The 26,835-nt window shown below is 38.9% G+C and overlaps 1 protein-coding gene and 1 non-coding gene across 2 annotated transcripts in view; one reads left to right on the plus strand and one right to left on the minus strand.

The window, feature by feature from the left end:
* Window positions 1-1,715: 1,715 nt before the first annotated feature.
* On the plus strand, window positions 1,716-1,797 carry TRNAS-UGA (transfer RNA serine (anticodon UGA)). The gene has a single exon. It is a non-coding gene; the product is annotated as a tRNA-Ser (tRNA).
* An 18,855-nt stretch (window positions 1,798-20,652) lies between these two features.
* Window positions 20,653-26,835, minus strand: part of DNAJC12 (DnaJ heat shock protein family (Hsp40) member C12) — a 39,251-nt gene continuing 33,068 nt past the window's right edge. Inside the window, exons 5-6 of the mRNA XM_090278090.1 lie at window positions 25,925-26,129; window positions 20,653-21,189 (exon numbers count right to left, since the gene is read on the minus strand). Coding sequence (XP_090134216.1) covers window positions 21,095-21,189; window positions 25,925-26,129 — 300 coding nt within the window. The 3' untranslated portion in view covers window positions 20,653-21,094. The remainder of the gene's footprint in view (window positions 21,190-25,924; window positions 26,130-26,835) is intronic.

Here is a 26,835-nt window from a genome sequence, read left to right on the forward strand (position 1 = left end):
ACTTTGAACATTAAAATGACAATTCATAACTATCAACAACTGAACCTAAAAAATAAAAACAAAATCCAACTAAGCAAACCAGAACAGAAACAGAATCATAGATATGGGGGTCATTTGGAGGGTTATCAGCTGGGAGGGGGGAGGGGGAGAGATGGGGAAATGGTGCAGGGATTAAGAAGCATAATTGGTTGGTACAAAACAGGGGAAGTTGAGACTAATAAAGGAAAAGGTGAAGCCAGAGAATTTCTATGCGCAATCCATGGACATGAACTAAGAGGGGTCGGATTGCTGGAGGGAAGGGGGTGTACTGGGCAGAGGGGAGCAAAGGGGAAAAAGGTTTGGGGACTACTGTACAACATAATCAATAAAATAGTTAAAATTTTCTAAATAAATTAATTTTTATATATATATATAACTTTGTTCCCATGTGGTATTCACAGAGAAACTGGGATCACTTGTGTAGCTCTGCCAAATTTAAAACAGATAAAATTTCTAAAAGCAGCAATCTGAAATTAGATAAAACTTCCTCTTACAATTCTCAAGTATCTTGCTCCCTTTCCACAATTAAGTCTATTTAGACTCTTAGCACTATAATTAAGAGAAATAATATTGAAAGCTCTCAAAAAAATTCACACAGCTATTAGGTGAGATCATATAACAACTGGATTTCCAAAGATCAAGGATTTGCCTTCCTGCCTTAATATGAAACGTAACATTATGAGAAGGACGGTGAATTTCCATGCACAGTTTTAGAAATTTAAAGTAGTAAAGGCCACCCATCGTTTTCCGCAAATCGCCCATCAAGACAGAAGCTGCTGCCTGACTGGCACACGTGAGCCCGTATGAACTGCGCATGCGCCCTGGCGTCAGCCGCTCCACATTGTGAGGCGCATCACCCTGCCTCGGTTTTCTGAGGTGGGCGAAGAAGGTACAGATCCATCCCGGTTCCGGAACTTTGAGGAAATAACTCAAGTAAAGCACCTAAGGCAGTAACGACACTTAACAGGGGCGGGAATTAATGGCATTTAAAAATTGATTGCAGACCTAACGCGCAAAACTTTGTTCTCAAACCACCTCCAAGGTCCCATCAACTGAGAAGGCTGAGCTCCTTTGGGCCCTGATTTCTTCCAGTAGGGCTCGGCAGTGAAGGGGTCATTGGGAAGGGAAGAATCATTAGCGACTGCGTCGTCAGAAGCCTCCGAAAGGGAGGCCCACCAGCAGCGGAGGCACTCTTCTCGCCTCACCCCTCCCGAAATTGCGCAAAAAGAGGCGGGCTCAAGGTGACGCAACCCGCTCAGGAAACCTTGCCGGAGGGACGCTTCCCCTCGCGGAAATTTTCCAAAGCGTGGGTCCCCAGCACTACACGGCACAGATCTTTGTTTCACAGCTCTCTCGATGACCTAGTCAAGAAGCGGGAGGCTAAAAGCCAGGTCAGCCACCAGAAGGCAAACAAGGTTGTGATTTTCGGAGAGCAGCGAAGGCAAAGGTTTCTAAGACCTACTACTTAAAGGAATTTATTTAAAGTAAACCACTTAAGAGAATTCTATTATTTCTTCGCGTCCGGGATGTAGCTCCCACAACTTATCCGCCACCTCGGACACCTCTCTGAGAGCAGAACTCCGGGAGTTTGCTGGCCCCGCCTATTCTCCTGCCTGGCGCGCGTGCGCGGAGTTATTAATATACTAAAGTGTCACCGCCTCTTTCCTGTCTCCGTAGCAGCGATGGCCGAGTGGTTAAGGCGTTGGACTTGAAATCCAATGGGGTCTCCCCGCGCAGGTTCGAACCCTGCTCGCTGCGAAAGCGGATTGCCTTTCGTTTTACTTTGTTTTTGTTATATTCCATGAAATGATAACCCTCACTTTTCCTGTATTATTTCCCATACCTGCTGGCTAAACGGAGCGCCTACAAATAAGGTTACTGTGCCGAAGAAAAGCACAATAAATGTCTGCTGCAAACATACACTGTTTACGCTAAAGATAAAAGTCCTTTGTTCTAAACGGTAAGCTAAGAGTATTAAAATCGTTCCTCATTGTGAAGAGCAAATTCGCAAAATAAAATGACTAAATAGTGCTGGAAGTTTTCAGGCTGTCACAACCTAAACAAGCTATCATCTCACTAAAACTGAAGACAAAGCAAACGCTGCTACTCCTTCCATCCCAGAATTACCTTCAATCTTTCCCCAAGCACGTCCACAACTGGTGTGAAATGGGAAATAGTAAAAACTTTTAAAAGTTCAACTTCTAAAGCATGATAGCTATTGTACATCCACATAATGGAACACTATGCACGTAGCCACTAAAATGCTATTAATGACATGGGAAGGCCTTCCCAATGCATTGCGAAATGCAAAAAGTTGGACAGGTTGGCAAACAGTTTATATTATGATCACAGTTTTATTCAACAATTCATTTATGTGGCAAGAATGGGAGAAAAAGAATGAATTGGTGCTGGAGAGAAATAACCAAAATAATAGCAGTAATTATTATTTCTGGGTGGTGAGATTTTAATTTTCTTAACAGATAGTTTTTTGTTTAACTACTTTTCTATCTTATATCAACCCAGGTTTTTTTTAATTGCTTTTAGAAAGAGATGGGAAGTGGAAGAGAGAGAGAGACATTAATTTGTTATTCCACTTATTTATGCATTCATTGGTTGATTCTTGTACATGTCCTGGACAGAGATCCAACCCATAACCCTGCCTTATCAAGACAAGGCTCTAACCAACTAAGCTATCTGGCCAGGGTGACCCAGTATTTTTCTTTTTTCTTTTTTTCCTTAATAAAAGAAAATTGTGAGAAGCCCTGGCCAGGTAGCTCAATTGGTTAGGGTGTCAACCCTGATATCCCAAGTTTTCAGGTTCCATCTCTGCTCAGGGCACATACAAGAAGAAACCAATGACTGCATAAATAAGGGGAACAACAAATTGATGTTTGCTTATCTGTCTCTCTCACTCTCTCTCTCCCTCTCTCTAAAGATCAATAGAGTTTTAAAAAAGAAAATTGTGACGTTAGTCTTTGAAACCCTGTACAACCCCTTTCTACTCCCTTTGGTCCACTTTTACCTTCTTCCCACCCCATGCTTTCCAGGTGCCCTTGGGAGTTCCCTAACATCCCAAGGCTGGGGATAGCTTTTAGTAATACCTGAAATACATTCCCCATACAGCCCCCATTCCATTTGCGACTTCCCTGAACATATACACTCACCACATTTACATCACCAATCCATCCTCTCTGCCCAGTCACAGCCTCTTCTTCCCCCATTCAAGTCACTTATAAATAATTGCATTAGTTTTCTAATTGGCCTCCTTCCCTCTTTCAGTTATTACCATACTGAGCTGCAAATAATGGAAAACCCAACTCTAGTGATTTTAATACATTGGGGTTTCTCTCAAACCTAGGAGTAGGCAATTCTCAGATGGAACAGGGACCAGAACTCTTTCCATCTTTCCACTCTGCCATTTTTAATGCATAGGCCTCACCCCATGCTTGTCTCATTGTCTTAAGATGTTTGTTCTACCTGCAGACCTCACATCTGCATTCAGCTAGGAAGGGAAGAGAGAAGAACCCTCAGTTTATGTTTATTTACTTGACCTGTGTGTAACGAGGCTACAACTAGCTACAAGGAATCTAGGGCAGTAAGCAGTTTTAGCTGGGTATGTTGCTACCCACATTAAGTTGGAATTCCGTGGGTAAGGAAGAAAGATGGATGGGTACTAAGTGAGCAGCCAGCTTTGTCTGCCACACTTCCCTAACAGGAAAGCCAAAAGTTGTAGGCAAAACAGGTCCTCTGTCTTTCCAGCCTTCCTTCCCTTTTCTCCCATTTGCTTTTGAGTTATTAAAAGGCCTTCCAGCACTGTATGCTGGTTCATGCCTTTGAACCTTTTTACATGTTCACATACAATTTTTTGGAATATCCTCTCTTACTTTCACCCTTCTCCCCTCATTAAAAAAGGGCTGTCCATTATTTGAACCCCTTTCCTATTTAGGGGACTTGCTCTCTCCTTGAATCTAGGTGTGAGGATGCAATCCATCCTTCTTCCCCCCATCTCCATCATAGAAATTGAAAGAGCCACATCATTGCTTTCAAAGACTCCCTTTCAGCTAGGATGGCAGAATGTGACCTAGGCCCAGCCAATCAGATGTGCCCACTCCCAAATTTCAGTCAGAGCTGTTTCTGTAAGAAAGCATAGAGATTAAGGGCCCATCCTGCTAGAGAGCAAAAGCCACAATGGCAACCACAGATATATCTAAGGGCAGCAGCACCAGCTCTGTAATTGGGGTTTGAGTTGTCTAGAAGCTTTGACAGGAGAGTCTACACAAGGCTGATTTTGTGGCGTCATTCTGACGTAATCTCAGACTCTGCCTAGCCTACACTTGCTGCTGCCGCATTTTCCAAAAGTGGCTTTGTAGCCTTCCTGGCAATTCTGCAAACCATTTGATACCCTTCCAGTAAGTTTTCTGATTAAATCAGCCCTAGTCAATTTTTCTTTTTCTTCTTCTTTTTTTCTTTTTTGCTTCCAAATACCAGATATAGCTTCCCTTCTCACTCCACCATCACCTGCTGGGAAAACTCATGTTCTTTTTCAAATATCACCTTCTGGGTAAAGAATTCCTGCAATCCCCTAGGCTGACTCAGAAGCCTCGTTTTTATTCTATTCCCTAGTATAGCATGGATGACATTCAACTATTTCTGCCAATTTGCCTCTCTCCCTTCTAAATGGTAAATCCCTGTTAATGTATCAAGGGATACGGTCTCTGATCTTTGTACCCCTGCCTGGCACAGAAAAGGTACTCAATAAATTTTTAATGAAGGAATAAATAAATATGAATCAGTGCACAGACATGTGTAAAGGATCTCTGAATGTGAAATATCTTATCCCTGAAAAGGAAAATCTGACTTGGAGGAGCCTTCTCTCTAGGTCCTCTGGACTGGACAGGTCTATTGGTCCCACCATCACTGCCTCTTTCTAGACACTGATCTGACCCCTTCCTCCCCTGTTCACAGGTCCACAGCAGATCCCTGTGGCAAGCAGAGCAAAGGCCAAACTCCTGGCTTAGGGATCCTAGCACACTGCCAATGCTCTTCATAATTTGGCTCTAGTATCTTTTCAACCTTCCCCCCAACATAACTCCATGAGAGCAGTCAGAGTGGCTTACACACTCCCACAGAACAGAGCTAGCAATTTCGGGCCCTTTCACACACTCGCACCCTTGGCTGGAAACTTAACCTCTCCCTAATAGTTGATTAGGAATATACACACCCACCAACATGCACTTATACATACACACACACTTATACCCCACATATACATATACCCCTCCAAAGCACACAAAAATTTGAGGACACACAAATAAATAAGTCTAAAATGTGTCCTATAAGCAAAATTTAATTTATGTTTCTCCTCTTCTGTCCCATGATCAAGAAATATTCCAGAAAAGCTAACAGAAACATCAGATATACAAAACAAATGGCCACAAATTGAAACATCAGGAATCCAATTTTATAGAAAGACCAATAAAGATTTTTTAATTAAATGATATTAATTCACATATTGAATAGGGAATATATTATCATGATTCAAAATTATAGTATCTCCCTCTAATCCCTGTCCTCCTACCACCAAGGTCCCCTTTCTGTACCACCAGTTATTATTTTCTCATTTTTTCCTTTCATGCCTTCTTTACACACAAGCAAGAACATAGTGATTTTTACACAAATGTTAGCATACTATACAAAATGTTCTGAACCTTCTTGTGTTACTTTAAGATATATTCTAAACACCTTTATATATAAAGAGCTTTTTAATTAAAAATGGTCTCTGCTCTCAGTCTGTTGGGTATCATTCCACAAAGCTAAATGTCACCAGTTCAATTCCCAGTGAGGGCACATGCCTGGGTTGTGGGTTCAGTCCCTGGTCGGGGAACATACAAGAGGCAACCAGTTGATGTCCCTCTCCCTCTCTTTTTCGCTCCCTTTCCCTCCCCCTAAAAATAAAGTCTTTTTAAAAAAATAGCTGTTGCTAACTCAAATTCCCTGTATGGAATGGACCATAATTTAACTAAATCACTACTGATAACCATTCAGGTTGTTTTCAATCTTTTGATTCTACCCCCACCCCCAAAAAAATGCTTCAAAGAAAATCTTGTATATATGACATTTTCTAAAGCAGGAATCTTAATCCCATCCAGTCTCATGTAACATTGGGATAAAGGGGTCAGTTCTTTGTGCAGGTACCAGGATATGGGCACAAAAAATCGTGGTGGTCAAACAGTTCTAAAAGCATAGTCTAACCTCAGTAAAGCTAAAAAAAATAAACAAATGAATAAATAAAATAAAATTATAGTATACACATATACCCTAGAAAGAAAGGGAAAACTCCCCCCACTGCTTATCTATTCCATTTCCAAGGAACAGAAAGAGCCAGAAATAAAAGTACTCGTTTTTGACACCTCAAATGAGTCAGTCCTTGGAACCCGCCCCTTCCCTCTTCCCTGTTTTCTCTTCCCTTTCCTTAATTCCATATTCTACCCAGCAACTACTGGGCTTCCTGGAATTTTTGTTAATAATTCTAAACGCTCCAGTAATAATATTCATAACCACAGCCTCTGCTAACTCAAATGTTCTCCGGATGCAGTGCTCACTGCCTCTGGTTCATAAGAGGGACAACTAAAACTGGAGTTATAAAAGAATGCAGGTCTGGAAGCTTCCCTGGAGAATGCCAAAGGTTATTTATAAGGCAAAGGAGTGGTGGGAAGTCCCTGAGACTCGCTCTCAATTACTGCTTTTTATTGCAGAACCTTTCAAGGGTGAGATGGATGATTTGATGAATTTTTTTCAGTACTTATGTTAGTGGTGATGTTAGACCTCAGTTCTTGATTTTAGTGAAGAAAGAATTCAGAGCCAAGAATTCTAGAGCAAGGTATTTGTTTAGCCTTTTAGAAAGAAAGTCACAGAAGCGGAAGTGAGCCAGCTGGGCTGTGTGGACTCAGGAAACAATTTACAGAGGCAAAAGACTGGCCCTTGGAACTTAAAAGAAAGAAAGCAAAGGATATGCATCTAAGGAAAGAAGAGGCGGGGTCGGGGTGGCTAAGGCACAGGCATGCTCCTGAGAGAAGCATGCATGCCCTGCGTCTTTCATCTTAACGGGGTTTTCTGGTTTCTACAGGCAGGAATGTTAGGAAAGGACCCAGGGGAGACTCTCAATAGAATATTCATCAGCTTTCCAGGTGCGTCCTTTCAGGGTCATGGTCTCTACTGATTGGTGAGCGCTAGCGTAAGGGGTCATTAGTCTTTGCACCGGCTCCTGAGGTCAGCCCTGGCATCGCTTTGTCTGGGCCTGAGCTGAAACAAAACTGAGGCCTAGATGTTGCCTCTAATTTGACCACATCTCTGTCTCTGCGGCCCACAGATGCAGGGCTTTATTTCTAAGGTTATTTTATACTGATCTGAACCTCATTATGTTAATATTTAAGGGAGGGTTGCACAGGGAGAAGGAGGCAGGTGAGTCAGGGTGCTGGATGAGGCCAGTTTGAATGAGCCATCTGCCTCAGTTTTCCCATTCCACTTGCCAGGGAACTTTCCTGGCTTCTTACTGTCCTGCTTCACTTACATGTACATCATGACACAGTTCCAGCTCCTTTGCAAGATTGACCTGAAGGTAGATTCATTCATTTTAGAAACTATAATTTATTTCTAAGATGCAGGCAAAGAGGTTCAGAGATGCTTTTATCTATTGCTTTTCCTGTTCCAGCTTTTGCCATGAAAATTAGCCAATATATCGTTCAGATCTACTTGTGACAATTTGATTTTGGTTTACACTCATCCAGGCTTGAAAAATGGCCACTGCTTAGGCAGATTGATGCTTCCTGAGCCACTCATTTCTAACACATATTAATACATTAGCACCACCTTCAAGTAGTATGTCTTTCTAAATTATTGTTTCTCCCCCTCTGCTTTGTAAACTCCATTTAAAAAAAGTAATCCTGTAACCATTTTTCTCAAAATTGTCTCTATAAAACATCCAGCCTGCCACTGACTAGACTGTATCTTCATATTTAAATTTTTAGTTACGCTTTTATTATTATTATTATTATTATTACTACAGCATTTGAGAATTTCTCATTAGAAGGAATGTTTGGCTTTTGGGTAAATGAAAACAGATTTTCATCTTTCCAGAAAAAACCCACCACACAAACTGTAACATTTCTCAGCTATGACTCTTCTGCAATCCCACTGGTTCTGGTGAGCGTCATCCACTTTTTAAAATTGATAAAATTATCAAACTGCTTGTATATAATATTCAGGTATGGTGAAGCCAACAAATCAGGAGAAGATCGCCACTAAAAAGATAATTTGTTACAATTCCCAAGGGCAGAAGGGGGATGCCACACCAGGGGGTCAGTACAGGGACAAATAGATCAGTCCCAGGTCTGTCCAGAGACTGAGAAAGCTAGGGCGAAATGTGGGCTAGAGTCTTTTGGTTCCTGCAGGAATCAGCAGGAGAGGCAGAGCAAGTAGGTTTAGGATTGGCTCCTCTGAATGATTTCAACAGGGTCTGGGGCATAAGAGTTGTCTCTAGTTTCTGGTACGTGGCCTTGGGGAGATTAGGCAGGAGAATAGTACAGCTGAGTGTAAGAGCTCCAGTAAGGAGGTGGCGAAGGTGTGGGCTCAGAATTGCTTCATTGCACACGTAAGGCACGCTTGCAGGAGAGTTGTTACCTTGTAGGTGAGTTGTTGACTGTCTTTAGAAATTGGCTAGCCCTGAAAGGGGCAGTCTGCCCAGATGTCAAAGCATCAGAAACACAGAAAATAAAATGGCATGATTTAAAAATAAATAAATAATAAAAATGAAGTTTTTAAAAGGCATGGTTAGTACAATTTCAGTCAGTAGCTCAGGGGGAAGCAGAAGGCACACTCAGTATGAGACAATTCTAACTAAGTTTAATAGACTATTTACAAAGGTATGGAAAGGATGTAGAGAAACCACAAGGGACTGCAAAGTGGTGTCACCACCCCCAAGACAGGAGGGAGGGGCAACCAGAACCCAGAAGAAGAAAGTTCTGAGAAGAAGGTTGTCCTAGAGGAGCAATGACCTTCCTTTAGGGGACACACAGTGCTAAGGGATGCCTGCAGGGAGGTGGCTGTACCTCCTTACTCTTCTCCCTCCCTCTCTGCCTTCTCACTGGGCCTCCCCATTGCCCAAACTCAACCAGTCAGCCTCTGCAGCTGCGGGCGGGCAGAGAATGGGTTAAAGAGGCAAAAGGGCATAGCCAGGACTCTCCCTTACATAAAGCTAGAGAAACAAAGAAACAAAAATAATTATCCATAATCCAGCATTGTAACACTCCAAATTTATCACTGTGGCACATTTCCTTCCTGTTCTATATTTATATAGTTTAATATACAATTACATTAAAAATTAAATCATTGAGTATTTCAAACATACAGAGTGCACAGAAAGTAATATCATGTATCATATTCTATATTTTTCATTAAAATTATTTCATAAATTTTTTGCTGCTCCTTTGTCTACATAATAATGATTTTTAATGGCTGTATAATAGACAACACAGTAGCTGCATCTAATTTAATGAAGCAAGTGTTACACACTTAAGCTACTTTCTTCTTTTCTAAATAATAATATTAAATAATGTTATGATGTACATCTTTGAGATAAAAGCTTTTTCCATATTTTATGGTATAGCTTTAACATCTACACCACTAAGAAGAGGAATATTGAAACAAAGTATATGAACAATTTCATGGCTGGCTCTAAACACATATTCCCAAAATACATATTCCCAAATCGCATTGCTAAAGTGTTGTGCCCATGATAGTGCCAGTGGTAATGCATAATAAAGCTGGGATCACGCAATTCTGATCTATACTGAATATTATCACTTTCAACTTGAATATTATCACTTTCAACTTTTCGGGGGGGACGCTAATTTAATAGGTAAGTACATTCCTTGTTTTCATTTAATTTGCTTTTCTTTTATTACTTCTCAAGTTTCTATGTTGTACCGTATGTTTGTTTACTAGTTGTATTTGCTGTTTAATTTCTGACTTTCTACAGTATCAGCCACTGGTTCCTAAAACTGCTGCTGAAGCTGACCCTTGGAGGAATCCTTACTGAAAACAATTGAGCATCATGGTGGTAAGATAGCAATTTCAAAGGAAAGAGGCTAATGAACTTCAAGCTGAGGGCTTATAGTCTTAATATCTACTTTTGGGGGAAGTGTATAATTCTATTGGATTACAAAATTACCCACCCCTCCCCTAGAATCCTTCTTTCCCCTCTTCCAGCTTTTAGAATAACTGGTGCAAAACTAAATGCAGCCTGGATGGTAACAGTGATTAATTCATGTTACTTTCCATTCTTTGTTGACAGCCTAATGGTTCAGCACCTGCTTTGAGAGATATTGAAGGTAGCTGGCATTGGCTGGCTGATTCTGAGATACATGTGTGTCTGTTATGGCCTAGATGTTATTATTGTTATTATTATCATTATTATCTTTTCTCTCTTTCCTCACCTAACAAGCTATTGGAAGAAGTATCTTCCTTAACCCACCAGACTCCAAGGCTGTAGGAGGCTCCTTTTATATTAGGTAGTCTCAAACATTATAAGTATCACCTAAGAGAGCTTACTGAAAACACGATACTTGGACCTCACTGCTGGAGATTCTAATTCAAAAGATATGAGGTGAGCCCAGGAATCTACACTTTATTTAATGATTGAGATGCAGGGGCGTCTACTGACCACATTTTGTGAAACACTGGTATAGATCCTTGGGATAGGAAGTAAGTTTATACTGAAAATATTCAAAGTAGAGGCAGAAAAGAGGCTGGGAATGGAGAGCAGTGACATTGTGGAGGAAATGGTGCAAGTAAGACCAGAATTGACTGGAGAAAGTAGTCAGTATGTGGCAGCTTTTTAGTATGTATGGATACAGTGGCCAACAAAACAACCTGTCCCTGTCCTGTTGAAGGATTTCTTCTAGGGACACTTAATTCATTATAACATCACTTAGTGATTCTTAATTACATTTTCAGTGTTGTAATACCTTCCTAACTTCTGTTTCCTAACATCCTAAAATATATCTCTAAGCTTCCAAATCAATCCTACCTCTGACCACAAAGTTTCAGATAAAAAATGGTGCTTGGTAATAAAAGTGTTTCTCTTTCACACAGCATTGACATCAGCAAACTGGCCTGAGCAACTTGCAGAATTTCTGAGTTAAAACTTCTTTTTTTTTTTCAATAACAGTTTACATTCAATATTATTTGGTATAAGTTTCAGGTGTATAGCATAGTGGTTACACAGTCGTATATTTTACAAAGTGTTCCCCCTGATACATTCTCTGGGTTAAGATTTCTTCAGGCTTCTCTAGGTTTTATTCATGAAATGTCTGTGGTGGACAAGGATACTAGCTGACCACACTGTAGAGGTGTAGAAGCAAAGAAGCAACTAGATCTGGAGTGTTTTTGCAACATCACAGCAACTAGCAAATGCTTTTGCATGAACCCTTCTTCTACTATTAGACCAAGGCTGCCATCTTGTGGCCATCTGAGGAATGGTGACTCCAGTTTATGAATCTGAAGAACTTTTTTAGGGGACAATGTGAATATACTACTGAGGGAAAATCTTTACACTTCCTTGTTGTATCTTCCATCCGTTTCTAGGATAAGTAGAACCTACTTGGGATAACTTTGAAAAATAATAGAAAAATTCTACTTAGATAAACACAGAAGTTTAAAATAGAAAAGATTCCAGAAATCAACTTGTAAAGAAATAGCTAGGCTTTTTGTAAGACTAGTTGACCAAAATGCCAAAGTTCTAACGTATAACTCTGCTAAAATTGCTAAATATCAAATTATACATTTTTCATATGGTAATTTCTCATTATGAAATTCTCCTTTATCCAGAAATGGAATTACTCATAAGGAAAGATATCATTCCATACTCAACTGCAGAAACCAACTTACTACATGTGTTCAAAGTGCTTTCCCTGGCTGGTTTTACTTCAGGGCTTCACATGTTTATCTACAGTTCTGATGTCTTTCTTGATTAAAAAGTTCTTCTTTAGCACCCATACTATGTCAATTTCTTGCTTCCTCTCTGAAACCAGTTACAAGGCTTAGGCCTCATCACTAAAAAGCACAAAACTTTTAACACAGACATACAAAAAATAAAAATAAAACCCTACCCTGGGCAAGCACATTAGCTGTCCTCAGCCCTGTTTTGGGCATTGTACCATATGCATAACCAGTGTCAGCACAATGAGGTGGCAGCCCTAGGTGGGGAGAGGGGTGCTCTCAGAGACTGACCCCCAAATAGGAAATAGAAGAGCAGTGCCTGGCTGGGCCCAGGGCCAAGAGTTAAAACAGTTAGATGCAGACAAATGGCTGCTTCTCTAGTTCTCTGAATTTTTACCATAGGTTTGTCCATATTTATCATGAATACAGCATTGTCGTGGCAGGCTATGTTCATTGAGCACATACCGTACGTGAAGCCAAGAGTTCAGCCAGAGGGTCAAGTAGTGAACAAGACAGTCCCTGCCTCAAGGAGCCCACAATCCTCTGGTAGGGTTAGATGGTAACCAATGACAAGGTGGTGTTGATGCATGCTACAGTAGCTGCAGGTTGGTTCAGGTGCTGTAACAGCACCTGAGCCAGTGTAAGATGAGCAGGGAACTTTCTTGTGTAACCCACCCCCCCTGACTTTACTAAGGAGAAAATAAGTCTTTTGTATATAACAGCTTGCCCACCATCTCTGAGTTAGGAAATAGCAGACCCAAGATCAAAAACAAGGGCTCTTGACCCTGAGAAGGAATCAATGATGGCCAGACAAACCAACACTATGGCTGACATCAGAACTGAATACAATCAATGATTGACTACTCCTACCCTGGCCCAAACCAATCCATAGGGCCCAAGACCCCAACTCCTCTAGCCACCCTGATTAATGATTTTTACCTTAGATAACCCATCCCCTGGAAGCCACCCAGGAGCCAGGTCTTTGAACACTAACTAGCTCACCTGTGACTCCAGGCTTGGTGCCATTTCCTCTGATAATAAATCCTTACTTTCTTGGCTACAAACTGCTGTTCATGTTTGATTGGGCTTTGATGTACACAAGCAAATGGACCCCTTTAGTCATATAACAACAGGAGCACAGTTATTTCTTCAAGATCCTGTTTTCATTTCCTCCAAATCTATACCCAGAAGTGGGATTTCTGAATCATATGGAGTTCTATTTGTAATTTCTTGAGGAACCCCATAACGTTTTCCGTAGTGGTTATACTAATTTACATTCTCACCAACGGTACACAAGTTTGCTTTTCTCTACATTCTCATCAACACATTTCTTAATCTTTTTGATGACAGCCATTATAACAGTTATGAGATACCTCATTGTGGTTTTGATTTGCATTTTTTGATGATTGGTGTTGTGGAGCACCTTTTTGTGTACCTGTTGGTTATTTGTATGTCTTGTTTGGAAAAATGTCTAATCAGTTCCTCTGCCTATTTTATAATTGGATTATTTGGGTTTTTTGCTGTTATATTGTATGAGTTCTTTATATTAACTCTCATGAGGAGTTGATGTGCAACCATTTTCTCTTGTTCCATAGGTTGGTTGTTTCTTTCACTGTTTTTTAGTTTGATGGAGTCCCACATATGAGTTTTTGCTTCTCTTGCCTGTGCTTTTGGTATCTAAACAAAATCATTGTCAAACCCAATATCAAAGAGTTTTTTCTATATTTTTTCTAAGTGTTTTTGCAGCTTCAGCTGTTATTTTAAGGATTTAATCCATTTTTAAGTATATTTTATTGATTATGTTGTTACAGTAGTTCCAATTTTTTTCCCCAGGCTCCCCTCTGCCCAGTACCCCCCTTCCCTCCAGCAATCCCACCACCCTTAGTTCATGTTGATGGGTCATGCATATAAGTTCTTTGGCTTCACCCTTTCCTATATTATTCTTAACTTCCCCCTGTCTATTTTGTACCAACCAATTATGCTTCTTAGTCCCTGCACCATTTCCCCATTTCTCACCCTTCCCCATCGCAGCTGATAACCCTCCAAATGATCCCCCTACCTATGATTCTGTTCCTATTATGGTTTGCTTAGTTAAATTTTGTTTTTCCTTTTTAGATTCAGTTGTTGATAATTGTGAGTTTGTTGTCATTTTAGTGTTCATAGTTTTGATCTTTTTCTTAAGTAAGTCCCTTTGACATTTCATATAATAATGGCTTGGGGATGATGAACTCCTTTAGCTTCACCTTGTCTGGGAAGCACTTCATCTGCCCTTCCATTCCAAATGATAGCTTTGCTGGATAGAGTAGTCCTAGTTGCAGGTTGCCTTTCATCATATTGAATACTGCTTGCCAGTTCCTTCCTGCCTGCAAAGTGTCCTCTGAAAAATCAGCTGATAGTCCTATAGGCACCCCGCTGTAGGCAGCTCTCCACCTCTCTCTTGTTGCCCCCAGGACTCTCTCTTTATCTTTCACCTTTGGCATCTCAATCATGATGTGTACTGGTGTGGTCCCCTCTGGGTTCAGCTTGTCCAGGACCCTCCATGCTTCCCAGACCTGTATGTTCATCTCCTTCACAAAATTTGGGAAATTTTCTTCATTATTTTCAATTCTTGCTTCCTCATTCTGCACTGGCTGACTGTTTTTTTCTTCCTTATGTTCCAAATCATTGATTTGAACCCTGATTTCTTTCCCTTCACCATTGGTTTTGTGTAGATTTTCCTTCATTTCACTTAGCATAGCCTTCACTTCTTCTCTTATGCGTTAGCCATACTCAAGCATATCTGTCAAGCCTGTGAGCATCTTTATCACTAGTGTTTTGAATTCTTCATCTGTTTGGTCATCTATCTCCTCATCTGTTAGGTTGACTATCTCCTCATCACTTAGTTCTCCCACTGGAACCTTGATCCATTCCCTCTTTGGGGCCATACTTCTCTGTCTCCTCATTCTGACAGGCTCCTGTGTTTGTTTGCCTCCAATTCCCAGGTAGAGCTGTTGCTCCTGTTATGTTGTAAGGGGCGGAGCCTTAGGGATTCATCAGTATAGGGTGACCTGTTTCACCATGTCATGGCGCTGTATGTGGGGGAGGGGTTCGAGAAGGAACAATGCCACCTGCCCAGCACTCGCCCCTTTTCCAGGCACCCTCTCCCACCTCTGCACCAGACTGGCGCCCCTCTAGCTGCTGCCCAGGCCATCATTTCCAGAGTGGGTGGGTCTTCGAACGTTTTAGGACCAGGGGAGCCCATTAAACAAGCGGACTCTGCTGAGAGACCAGCAGTTTCTGCCTCCACCCCAGCTCCCACTGGGCTGCACAGTCAGAAGCAATGAGGCTTGATTTCCCCAGTGCTGGGACCGTGAGCTGCAAGGTCTGGTGAGGAACTGAGAATGCTCCCCAGGTGTCCCTCCTTACTTTAAAATGTGTGACCGCACTTTTTGCCAGCCTGCTGCTGCTGTAGCCACCACACCTTGTCCTCTCTGCTCCGGCTCCACCCCTCCTACCTGTCTGAATGAGTATTTCTTCTTTATATCTTTGTTTGCTGGACTTCCATGCAGTTTGATATTCTGGAACTTCTGGTTGTTTCTAGTTTTGAGGTAGTTGTATTCCTTTTTAGTTGTGGAGGGAGACACAGCGTGTCTGTCTACGCCTCCATCTTGGCCAGAATTCCCAATTTAATCCATTTTGAGTTGACTTTTGTGAGTAGTGAAAGACAGGGATCCAATTTCATTCTTCCACATGTGGTTATCAAGTTTTCCCAATATCATTTATTGAATAAACTTCTCTTTATCCATTGAGTATTCCTGGCTTGCTTGTCAAACATTAGTTAGCCAGATAGATTTCTCCCAGTCATATGAGATTAGTGTCTACCCTAAAGACCTCATCTTAATTCGATTTTATCTGAAAAGACCCAATTCCAAATAATGTCACATTCAACAGTACCAGGGATTAAGACTTTAATATATCTTCTTTAAGGACACAGTTCTACCAGTAACATAGAGTGTTTCCAACATAATGCATATGCAAACATATACAGAAATAGAAAGGCTATCATAATGAATCCTTAGGTACCTATTACCCTAGTTTAACAATTATCAGTCATAGAAAATCTTGTTTCATCTGTATCTCATCCACTTCCCCTCCCATACTATATTATTTTGAAGCAAATCCCAGACTTCATGTCATTTCAGTTATTAATATCTGATGCATCTCTAAAGGTAAAGACTTGTTTTAACATTACCACAATGCCATTATCATACCTAAAAATGTTAATCATTAATATCTAGTTAATGTTCAAATTTTCAATCAACTCATAAATTTCTCAGTTTTTAACCCTTTTGTTTGGATCAAGATACAAATAAGCTCCTCAGAGTTAATGACATTTAAACCACCTTCCTAGGAGTAGGTTAACAATCTCAGCATTTTATTATTCCTCTGGTTGGCTGAGCACTGGATGGTTTTGACTATGTAAAAGGGACTCTGAACTTTAAGTGAATGGAGGGGAATCTAGGCAGGAGTGAGGAGGTGGAAAAAGAAATCAGGAGGTGAAGGAGAGATTCAAGGTTTAGATCTAGGAGCCACAAGGTTTTGGTGAGAGGAGCCTGGAGGAAGGAGGTAGTGGCTCAGATAGTGGTGGGGAGTGCTTAGCAAAGAGATTTTTCAGAGCAAGGAGGTCTGGCAAATAACTTTATATAACTTACATGTCAGTCACTCAGAAATTTTTTCTTTCCAAACACACTATGCACTGTCAAATCCTTAAGCTGTTTCTTTCACTAAAAATACCCTCTCCTACTCCTATCCCAGCCCGTCAGCCTAAGATTCCTACACATCTTTCAAACCCCAGCTCAGATATCCTCCTCAAAGCTGACTTACTCCTTTGCTTGCCTCACCTAGGGCTTTGGACATACCTCTGCTGCAGCACAACACACTGCACTGTCATTATCTGTACTCTCGTCTGAGTCTCCCACTGGAAAGTATTTAATATGGTTTATTTATATTTAATATACTTTGAAGACAAATCACCATTGTCTTCAGAGGTGAGATTCCCTTTTTTAAGAAGAACAGTAAGATGTGAAGTTATTAGGAAGACTGATGAAGAAGACACATCCTCTTTCTCTGCTTTCCCTTTCTCACTAACCCTTTACGTCTACTTCTGGACTATACATTCCTCATCAGTTCCCATACCCATCCTGGTTCCCGCTGGAGGCCCATAACAGCCCAGCTCTGGACCTGGTCCTGAGCCAAGAGCCTGTGACTACAAAAGGCAGATTCTGATTTCCAGCCACAGGCAGAAGAAACTGAATTTTCCCTAAATCCCACAGTAGTCTAGGACCAGAGAAAGATCCAGTTCTCCACAAACCTAACCTAGATTCCACTATGGAAACATTCACTCTTGGCAGCTAATTAATATAAGAATCATCAAATCAAAAACATTGGAAGAAACAAAAGCCTAGGTGGGAAGAGAAAGGATGAAAATGTGCAAACTGATGCAAAATATTCCCCCACAATGAGGGTGAGATGACACAGAAAGCCAAGAAGTAATAATCCTGGAAGGCACAGCCACACTGATTCATATCACAAAGCCTGAAATTGAAGGGAACTGAAGCCTTTCATTAAGAGACATTTAATCATTTTCACAGTAATTGCATCAGTTTTATAATTTCTTTCATCACTACTCCCCAGTAGTCCCGGCATCTCTCCATCCATGATATGGAGATGGCGGGTAATGGTGTTTGTCTCCAGGAAATTAAAGACCCTTTCAATGACTGCATTAGTCATCGACACTTGCTGCTGTGATTGATCTTGTAACCACCATCAGATCTGGGCACAGAGAGGATATGAAAATTCATAAGCAGGAAAACAACCTTATCTTCCCCTTACCCAGCTCTCTCTTTACAAGAAATATCTGCAAAGTCCTTTTTGCATTTCTGATTTGTTCATCAAGGGGCATATTTTTGACAAGCTGGGATATATCCACTGGGGACCAGAAACTATTTGGGATTCTAGGAAATTGTGAATTCTGCCTAGGTTTTCCAGAGTTGCTCTGTTGAGTTGTCCTTTAACTTAAAAGAGCAAAACTGTTTCAGAATTTTATTTCAACACTTCAGGATACCCAGAAGGCAAGAAGCCATAACACTGAAAAAACACCCTTTTCTCTTCCTGTCTCTATGGAAGGTAGCAGAAGAAAAGTGTACTCTCATTTTATTATTGCTTTATATCTTGGGCACTCTCTGGTATCAGGAGTTATGGGAGGTGCTGGGGAAATTATTCCATAAGCATAATGCCACACTGAGCAACTGAACAAAGTCTAGCCTAGAGTGATAAAAAAAACCTGAAGGCAAGAATCCCGATGAACAAGCACTGTTTTCTGGGTTTTCCAAGCCAATGGCCCTACGATTTCCAAAACTTGCCAAGTTACATGTTATTTGTTTAAGAATTTGGTAATCAAGTTAGAATTTTTATATATATATATCACTGTTTATCCATTCCAGTACTAGGTATTTATCCTACGGGTATATTTCACATACAAGAAATGCTATGTATAAAGCTATTCATTGCAGTGTTACTTGTGATCATACACACACAAAACCTGTAAATAACCTTGAAAAGCATCAATAGAAGGTAAGTTAAATTATGGTTTATCCACACAATAGAATAGCATGAAGCAGATGAAAATAATAAAGTAGCACTTGTACTAAAAATGGAAACATCTCCAGGATTAACTGAATAAATGGAAGGTGTGCAGCAGGGTAAATAGTATGCTACCATTTGTATAAAGAAAAGAACAGAAACACATCTATGTGTGTAATGCACAGGATAGCTATAGAAAGATATGCAAGAAAGAGTGCCTCTGAGATAGAAAATTGGGGGAAAGGGATTGAGGAGAGAAGGAGGCCCTGATTCTGTTAATTGATTATCACAAGACTTAACATATAATTATATATACTAAGAATAGTAACTAGCACACATAATGCTCTGTGCCAGGCACGTTCTAAGCATATTACATACTTACACTAATTCAACATGCTCCTTTTATACAAAATTCAGATACCTGTCTTATTTCACTAAATTATCAACTACTTGAGAACAAAAACATCACTTAAGCATTTTTATACCCTACACAAACAATAGTATAATAGTGTTCACATAATAATGCTCTCAAGAAACATGTACCTCATTCATTTATCCATTCAATATCAAATATGAAACTAATTATCTTCATCATCTAGAGCTTATTAAGAGCTTAATAACTTTTATCTAAAATTATCTTGTTATAATAAGTTTGTTCTGCCATGAAGTAGAGCCAAAATCCAAAAATAAATGGCTTTGAAAATGTGCTATTACACATACGTACAATTGCGATTGTGCTGAACATGCTAGGGAATTCAAACAAATTATTGAAGAAAAGTTGTCCAGTTTTCCCTTTATTTTTTATTCAAAGAGAAAAACTGTATTATCAAAGCCCAGTCCCCTCCCTTTCAAACTCTGAGTTCAAGAGAGTATTTAAGTGTTTAAGAATAAAAGGTCTCCTACTAAGTTATATGAGATCAAGTATATAAAGTGCTTAGCACAATGCTGGCCTACCATAAATTCCCATTCAAGTGGCGCTCTTTCTCACTTCTTATTTGGAGGCTTCAGGCCTCATGGGAGAAAAAAGTAAATGAGAGCTGGCGTTCAGCCTTGTCAGCAACTGGGAAATCCATCTGTAACAGAAGCAGAGTAGGCCATGGAGTGGAAGTGCTTTTCCCATTGGCAAGTCATTAAAAGTCACCAGTGCTATAAGTCAGACAATCTGGGGGGAAGTGGGAGAGAAAAAATTAAAACTCCAATTCTTAGATTTAAAAATTCACTTATTCAATCCAATTTTTTTCTTTTTTTTTTTTTAGTGCCTATCTGGACCAGGTAGATATTATGATAGGTACTTGTAGTCCAAGACCTCCTTTTATTATTTCAATATGCTACATTTTTGCATTTATTTTCTTTTTTAAAGTAAAGTTTGCAGATGTGGCAAAAATGCCAGATCACATTTTACTGAAGTGATGAAATATTCACATAAATAATTCTTTAAACAGATTTGACAAAACAATAAAAATACAAATAAAATTAAAGGAACCAATACAGGACTGTATTTTTTTTCTTATTTAAAAAGTTTTCAGCAGTATTATAAACTTTAGTTGTTCATATATTGAAGTCCCCAACTTTCAGTACCTCAGAATGTAACCTCATTTGAAGATAAGGTCTTTAAAGAGGTGATTAAGTCAATAGGAGGCTGTTAGGGTGGGGCCCTCATCCAATATGACCAATGTCCCTACAAGAAGCAGAAACACCAGAGATGTACATGCACAGAAAAAGGCCATGTGAGGACACAGTGAGAAAGCAGCCATATACAAACCAAGGAGAGCCGCCTCAGAAGAAACCAAACCTGTAGACACCTTAATCTTAGACTTCCAGCCTTCATATTGTAAGAAAATAAATTTTAATCACTTGCTATATAATAAAAGAAACCTAGTAGAAACATATTTCCTCAAATAAATGCCTTTTTAGCTTACAATTATTAAAGTTAAAGTAGAAATACCTATTCAAATTACTTTCAAAATACAGATGAATTATACATTTATTACGAAGTTTGGGAAAATTATTTATTTCATTCTATGGAGTTTAGACAAGTAATTTCACATTTCATTTTAAGTCCAGAGTCAGAAAACATTTCTTGTACATCCAGCACTAAAAGAGATTATCATATAATCGATTAAATATTTAAACACAGAGATCAATTTTTAATGGATTTCTATAAATAACATTAACAGGAAAACACATAATACAATCCACCCTGGATCTAAGAGCCTTAATTGATTCAAATATTTTAAAAATTTTGTCTTCTGAAATTTTCATCATTTAAAAAACACATCATGTGAATGGGTTCAAGGATGGAGGACTCAATCAACGCTCAGTGATGCACAGATGTGACATATAAACACGACATTTTAAAGATGTGAACAAAGGCTGCATGTTGGCAGCGCAGGGGATGGTCTTGCTCACTCGCTTTCTTGTATAGAGAAGGAACATTTCATATTTCATAGTTCCTGAATTTCCTCAGAAGTTCTGATGGAGCATCCCCAGACCAGCGGAAACGAAGGTGCCAACTGTTCACATCTGAAAAAGCTTTAAAGGGTAGAAGAGAAGATTTTTAACTCAGAGGTAGAAACAAGGAAGTCAAACTTGTAATAATAAAACAGCATGCTAATAAGACTTCATGGCAATAAATAAAATGTAAGGGTAAGTCTTTGGTATTAATTATTTTTAATATCTTACAGAAGCTGATTAACTTAAGCAGACTTTTGAATTCTTATGGACTTAGTTTATATGTATGAGAGGATCTCACATGGTTAAGCTTAATAATAAAAGGATGTTTATAGATGCCTCCAGTGGCGGAAATTTTCACAATTCACCTGCAAAGAAACTGGAAGCAACTTTCAAACAACTGCCAAAAATAAAAGGTCAATGGTAAAGAATCTCTGGAAATACAAATAATTTATTCCATGGAAATAAGGTCTTTTTTTAGTCTAATAAAAACTTTGTTGAAAATTAGATAAAGGTCATTTTCCTTCTCTACTAAAGGAAGTGTAAATTAGCAAAACTCTTCTGGTAGACAGCTTGCAATATTTATCAAACTCATTGAAATGTATAAACCTTTACCCAGTAATTCTACTACTAGAAATTTATCTTAAGGAAATAATCCTGGATGTGCTCAAGTGTTTTAACCATAAAATGTTTATTATAAAACCTTTTATAAATGTTTTTAAAAATCAAGAACCATTCTAAGTCTTCAACAATAGAAATCTGGTTAAAAGATTTTGATATAGTCATTAACAATTTTTTAATATTTACTGTCACATATGCTCATAACATATTGCTAAGTGACAGGTAATCATAAAACAGTTTAGACAGTGTGATCTCATTTTTACATTTCTTATTTACATGAGTATTTATTTAAAAAAAGTTTTTAGTATAAAAGCAATTACCACTAAATGTTAACAATAGTTATCCCTGCATAGTTGGAATAGATGTGATTTTCATTTTTATACCCTTTTTTGTTTATCTGTATTTTCTTACTTTCCTGCAATATACAAGTATAGCATTTTTCACTTTTTGTTTGTAATATTGCTAATGAAAAAGCAGGTTACAGAAAATAAATAAAATATGCTTCTATTGATGTTTAAAATATTAAAAATATATAAAATATTTTTAAATATGATCTAAATAGTCAGGGAAATTACACACAGAATAGTTGAAAGTGATTATCTCAGAAAAACAGGATCTGTTTGCACTTTCTTTAGAATTATCAAAGAAAAAAAATCCAAAGAATTTCCATTTGGGGGAAAAAGCAAAAAAGGAAATCCTTCTGACAACCTGTAATTGAAACACACACATAAAATATGTACTGTATAGTCCTTTTAGTTTTAGGTAGACTAATATATAAAAATATACCAAAAGATCAATAGATATATTCTCAAGTTGGTAAGATTATCAGTTGCATTTTCTTCTTTTGGCTTGACCATGTTTTCTCACATCTCACCTGCTGCCAGGCAGGCTCCTCTGCCAGAGGAAGCCCTCTGCTAGAAGCCACAGGGTTGGCAAAGCTGGGAAGGTAGAGGGATGCCCACAGGACATGATTGCACACCAACAGCTACTGCTACATTTGATTTTTTGTTTGTTTTTATCCCAGGATGTTATTCAAAACTACTTGATTGTATTTACCAGTAGCCATATTTCTTACACAGTTAAACAGAAAAAGTACTGGTGAGATTGTCTAGCACACCAGTTTTCAGATGCCATGATCCATATTTTACTGGTTGCAAGGAGGTCAGAAAATGATGGGGATTATTTGATGACTGCTCATCACAGAAGCGGCATCAAAACGCAAACTCCAAAGTAAATATTAAGCATTGCTTGAGGAAATTAACAAATATGCTGAAAAGTTATGTGAGAAGAGCCTCTCAGGGCTTGGTAAAGCTGACATGAATACTATTTCTTTTTTTTTTTTTTCTTTTTTTAAAATATATTTTCTATTGTTAACTTTTTATTATTATTATTATTTTAGATTGTATTTATTTATTTTCAGAGCGAAGGGAAGGGAGGGAGAAAGAGAGGGAAACACCAATGGGTGGTTGCTTCTCCCGCGCCCCCAACTGGGGACCTGACCTGCAACCTAGTCATGTGCCCTGACTGGGAATCCAACCAGTGACACTTGGTTCGCAGGCAGACACTCAATCCACTGAGCCACAGCAGCCAGGGCCCTGAATACTATTTCTTAAATGCTGATGTTATAAAAATTTACACTACAGTGAAATGAAATTATAAATAATCATACAGTTACACGTTGGTATATCAAACTCCAACTACAAGGCACTACTCGGAATAGTCAATAATCTCTTAAACAACATTAAAAAATACTGGTAAATGCAACCTTTGGCAAAACTTCATAATTCTTATTCTTCAACAAACAGCTTCTCAAAAAAATGACCCTCCCCCTTCTCATCCCCTCCACTTCATTCCTCAACCACAGAAAGAAAATGCCTTCAAAATGGAGGGCATCAACCTGACATCACAATTTATCCTGAGTAAAGTATAGTATAGTATGTCTGCTCTGTGGAATATTTATCAGCTGTTAAAAACAATAAGTTAATCCTAAACATAAGGGTCTAGGGAAAATTCCTATAATAATAAAATCTGACACTAAAAAATACTATATGCCTGATCTAAATATTTTACATATATTAAGTTATTTACTCCTCAAGAAGTCTGCTTAAGTTAATCAATTATGGTAAGATGTTAATAATTTATACCAAAGATTTACCCTTATGAAGTAGAAACTAATATTTTAACCATTATATACGGATAAGAAAACTCAGGGAAGTTAACTCTTATCAACATAAGAACTTCCAAACCTGTAGAGAATATTTATAAAAATTCACTATTTGAGTTAAACAGGGGATATGCCTGGAAGCAAGATCTCAACAGACAGAAAAATGCTTCCCAGAAAACAGTTTGTAGTTTCTTTTATGCATTTGAGATTAAGGAGGGAATGTAAGAAAGATTACATGAAGGTGAGGACAAGACTACAGGTTAAGAATATGTTCCCTCTTGGGGGAGAGCATGGTTAGGAGGGGTCTGAAAAGAGGCATTTCAAAGGTATGTTAACCTAGAGGCACAAGCAATGGACAGGGCAGAGATGAACCTTTTACTAAAGAAGTTATAGGCCTGGGGTGTGACTACCCACCATGACTTGCTCAATTAGGAATTTATGATCAGATCATCCTGTGAAGTTACTTTCCATAGAACCCCTCTTTTTCATCCACACTTAGGGGTAGGGAGGGACAGATCTGAACATTTCAAGGCTGAATGGAGAAGTATTCGTATGTTTGCCTGTGTGTGCATGTGAGTGGGTGTTTGTATGTGTGAATTTGCTTAAAAGTTTTTCTGACATTCGGTCTTCTGCTTTGATCAGTCATAGGCTGATGCAATCAGTGTACAGACTCCAAAACGATTTTTTGGGTTACCAGCAATGACACCCGAATCAAACTCTAAGAATCTTTATTTCCAGAAAGTAGTGAGCATTAAAAAGTTCTCCCCAAAGAGAGATTTGAAGTGACTATTTCGAGAAAGATTATAATTCACCACAAACTATCTAATTTCCTTCTTTTATTAAATAAGTGTTCAAGGATGTTCAGGAACCTTCTACTTAAAAGCTAAAATCTGTTGGAGTGTTGTATCACAAGCCTGAAAATCAAATAAGATTTTGAACAGTTACAATGTGTGTACATAACATATCTATCTATACAAGACACACAGTGGGGTGGCTAGAAATGATAATAATAGCTCACATTTACCCAGGGTCCTCCCGCTATAGGCAAATCACTGTGCTAAGCATTTTGCATGGATCTCCTCATTTGATCCTCATGATAAGTCTATAAGAAGGTACCATTATGATTTCTAGTTTGTAGATGAAGAAACTGGGGTCTGGAGAAGTGAGTTTCACCAAGTAATATAAATGATAAGTAATAGAGTCAGGATGTGTAGCTTGGAAGCCAGAAGTTCAACATCTTAATACCCTGCTTCAGTGGATCTTTAAACAATTCAGAATGTCTATAGAGCTACTTACAGATAAGGTATCTTCTCAAGATAGTACAGTGTCTTACAAACAGACCAAAGCCAAACTGCCTTAGTTCAGACCCCTCCCCCTGCCACATAAAAGCTCTGTAGCCTTGAGAAAATCATTCAACCTCTCTGGACTTCATTTTTCTCATCTGTAAAATCAAAATAATGTTGATACCAACCTCACAAACTTGTAGTGAGGATTACATAAATTAATATATGCAAAATTAATGTTAAATGAGATAACAATGTAAATTAATGTATGTAAAAGCATTCTTGCACATAGTAAATACCCCCAATAAATGTTACCTGGCATTATTTCAGTGGAGAGGAAGACATTCTCAGAAATATCTGTTTCCTTTGCCAGGAATGTATTAAAGAATGTATCTTCAAGCCCTGGCTGCTATGGCTCAGTGGATTGAGCGTCGGCCCGCCAGCCAAGTGTCGCTGGTTGGATTCCCAGTCAGGGCACATGACTAGGTTGCACGTCAGGTCCCCAGTTGGGGGCGCAAGTGAGAGGCAACCACACAATGATGTTTCTCTCCCTCTCTCCCTCTCTTTCTCCTTTCCCCTCTATCTAAAAAATAAAATAAACAAACAAACAAACAAATATTTTTTTAAAAAAGAATGTATCCTCTAGTTTCTGTGTCAATGCTAAGTAAGCACCTTTTAAAATGCCAAACCAATCCTTAAATTTGGCAAGACTCAGACCTTCTCTGCAAAGCAATATGACATGACTTACCTAAAGAATCTGGATTCTGTGGGGAGAATGAATTCTCCAGGGACTCAGATTCTGTTTGCTCCATGTTCTCTGTGGCTGAACCCAGTTCCTCTCTCTTTATTTCTCTTTGCTCATTCTGTTCCTCATTTTCAGCCTTGTCGGTATCAGTCTGGTCAGTTTCTTCCAGCATGAGATCTTTTTTACCTCTGACAGCCCAGTGCATTGACTATATTAAGAGCAAGACATATAAAGTCAATATTATATAGTTTTCTATAAAGTTTAATATGTGATAACACCTATTATAACGCTAATTATCGGAATGTAAAACTTGACTTTTAACAAGATTTTAATCAATTAATCCAGATATTAATTAATTAATCTTCTCTGATTTGGAAGCCTAATGATAGAAGGAGAAATCCATATTACGGTTTGGAGCAAAAGGACCAGCATCGGAGAAGTTCAAAGAAATAGATGTTGCCTCAAAAACTTAAACCTAGAATTACCATATGGACTGCAATCCCATCCCTAGGTATAGACCCAAAAGAACCGAAAACATACGCTCAAAGAAAAACTTATACATGCATGTTCTCTCACAAAAGCCAAAGGGTAGAAACAATCCAAATGTCCATCAACTAATGAATAAACAAAATTGGCATACCCGTACAATGGAATATTATTTGATCATAAAAAGGAACAAAATACTACAATCTGGATAAACCCTGAAAATATTATGCTAGATAAAAGAAGCCAGACACAAAAAGCCACAAGATTCCACTTACAGGAAATATCCAGAATAGACAAATCCACATAGATAGAAAGCAGAGTAGTGGTTACCAGGAGCTGGAGGAGAGGATGATGAAAAAGTTCTGGAACTAAATACTGATGATGGGTGAACAACATTGTGAATGTACTTAACAGCCCTGAATTTTACA

Source organism: Furipterus horrens, unplaced genomic scaffold (assembly GCF_987537825.1).
Source record: "Furipterus horrens unplaced genomic scaffold, mFurHor1.1.pri manual_scaffold_5, whole genome shotgun sequence".
Taxonomy (NCBI): domain Eukaryota; kingdom Metazoa; phylum Chordata; class Mammalia; order Chiroptera; family Furipteridae; genus Furipterus; species Furipterus horrens.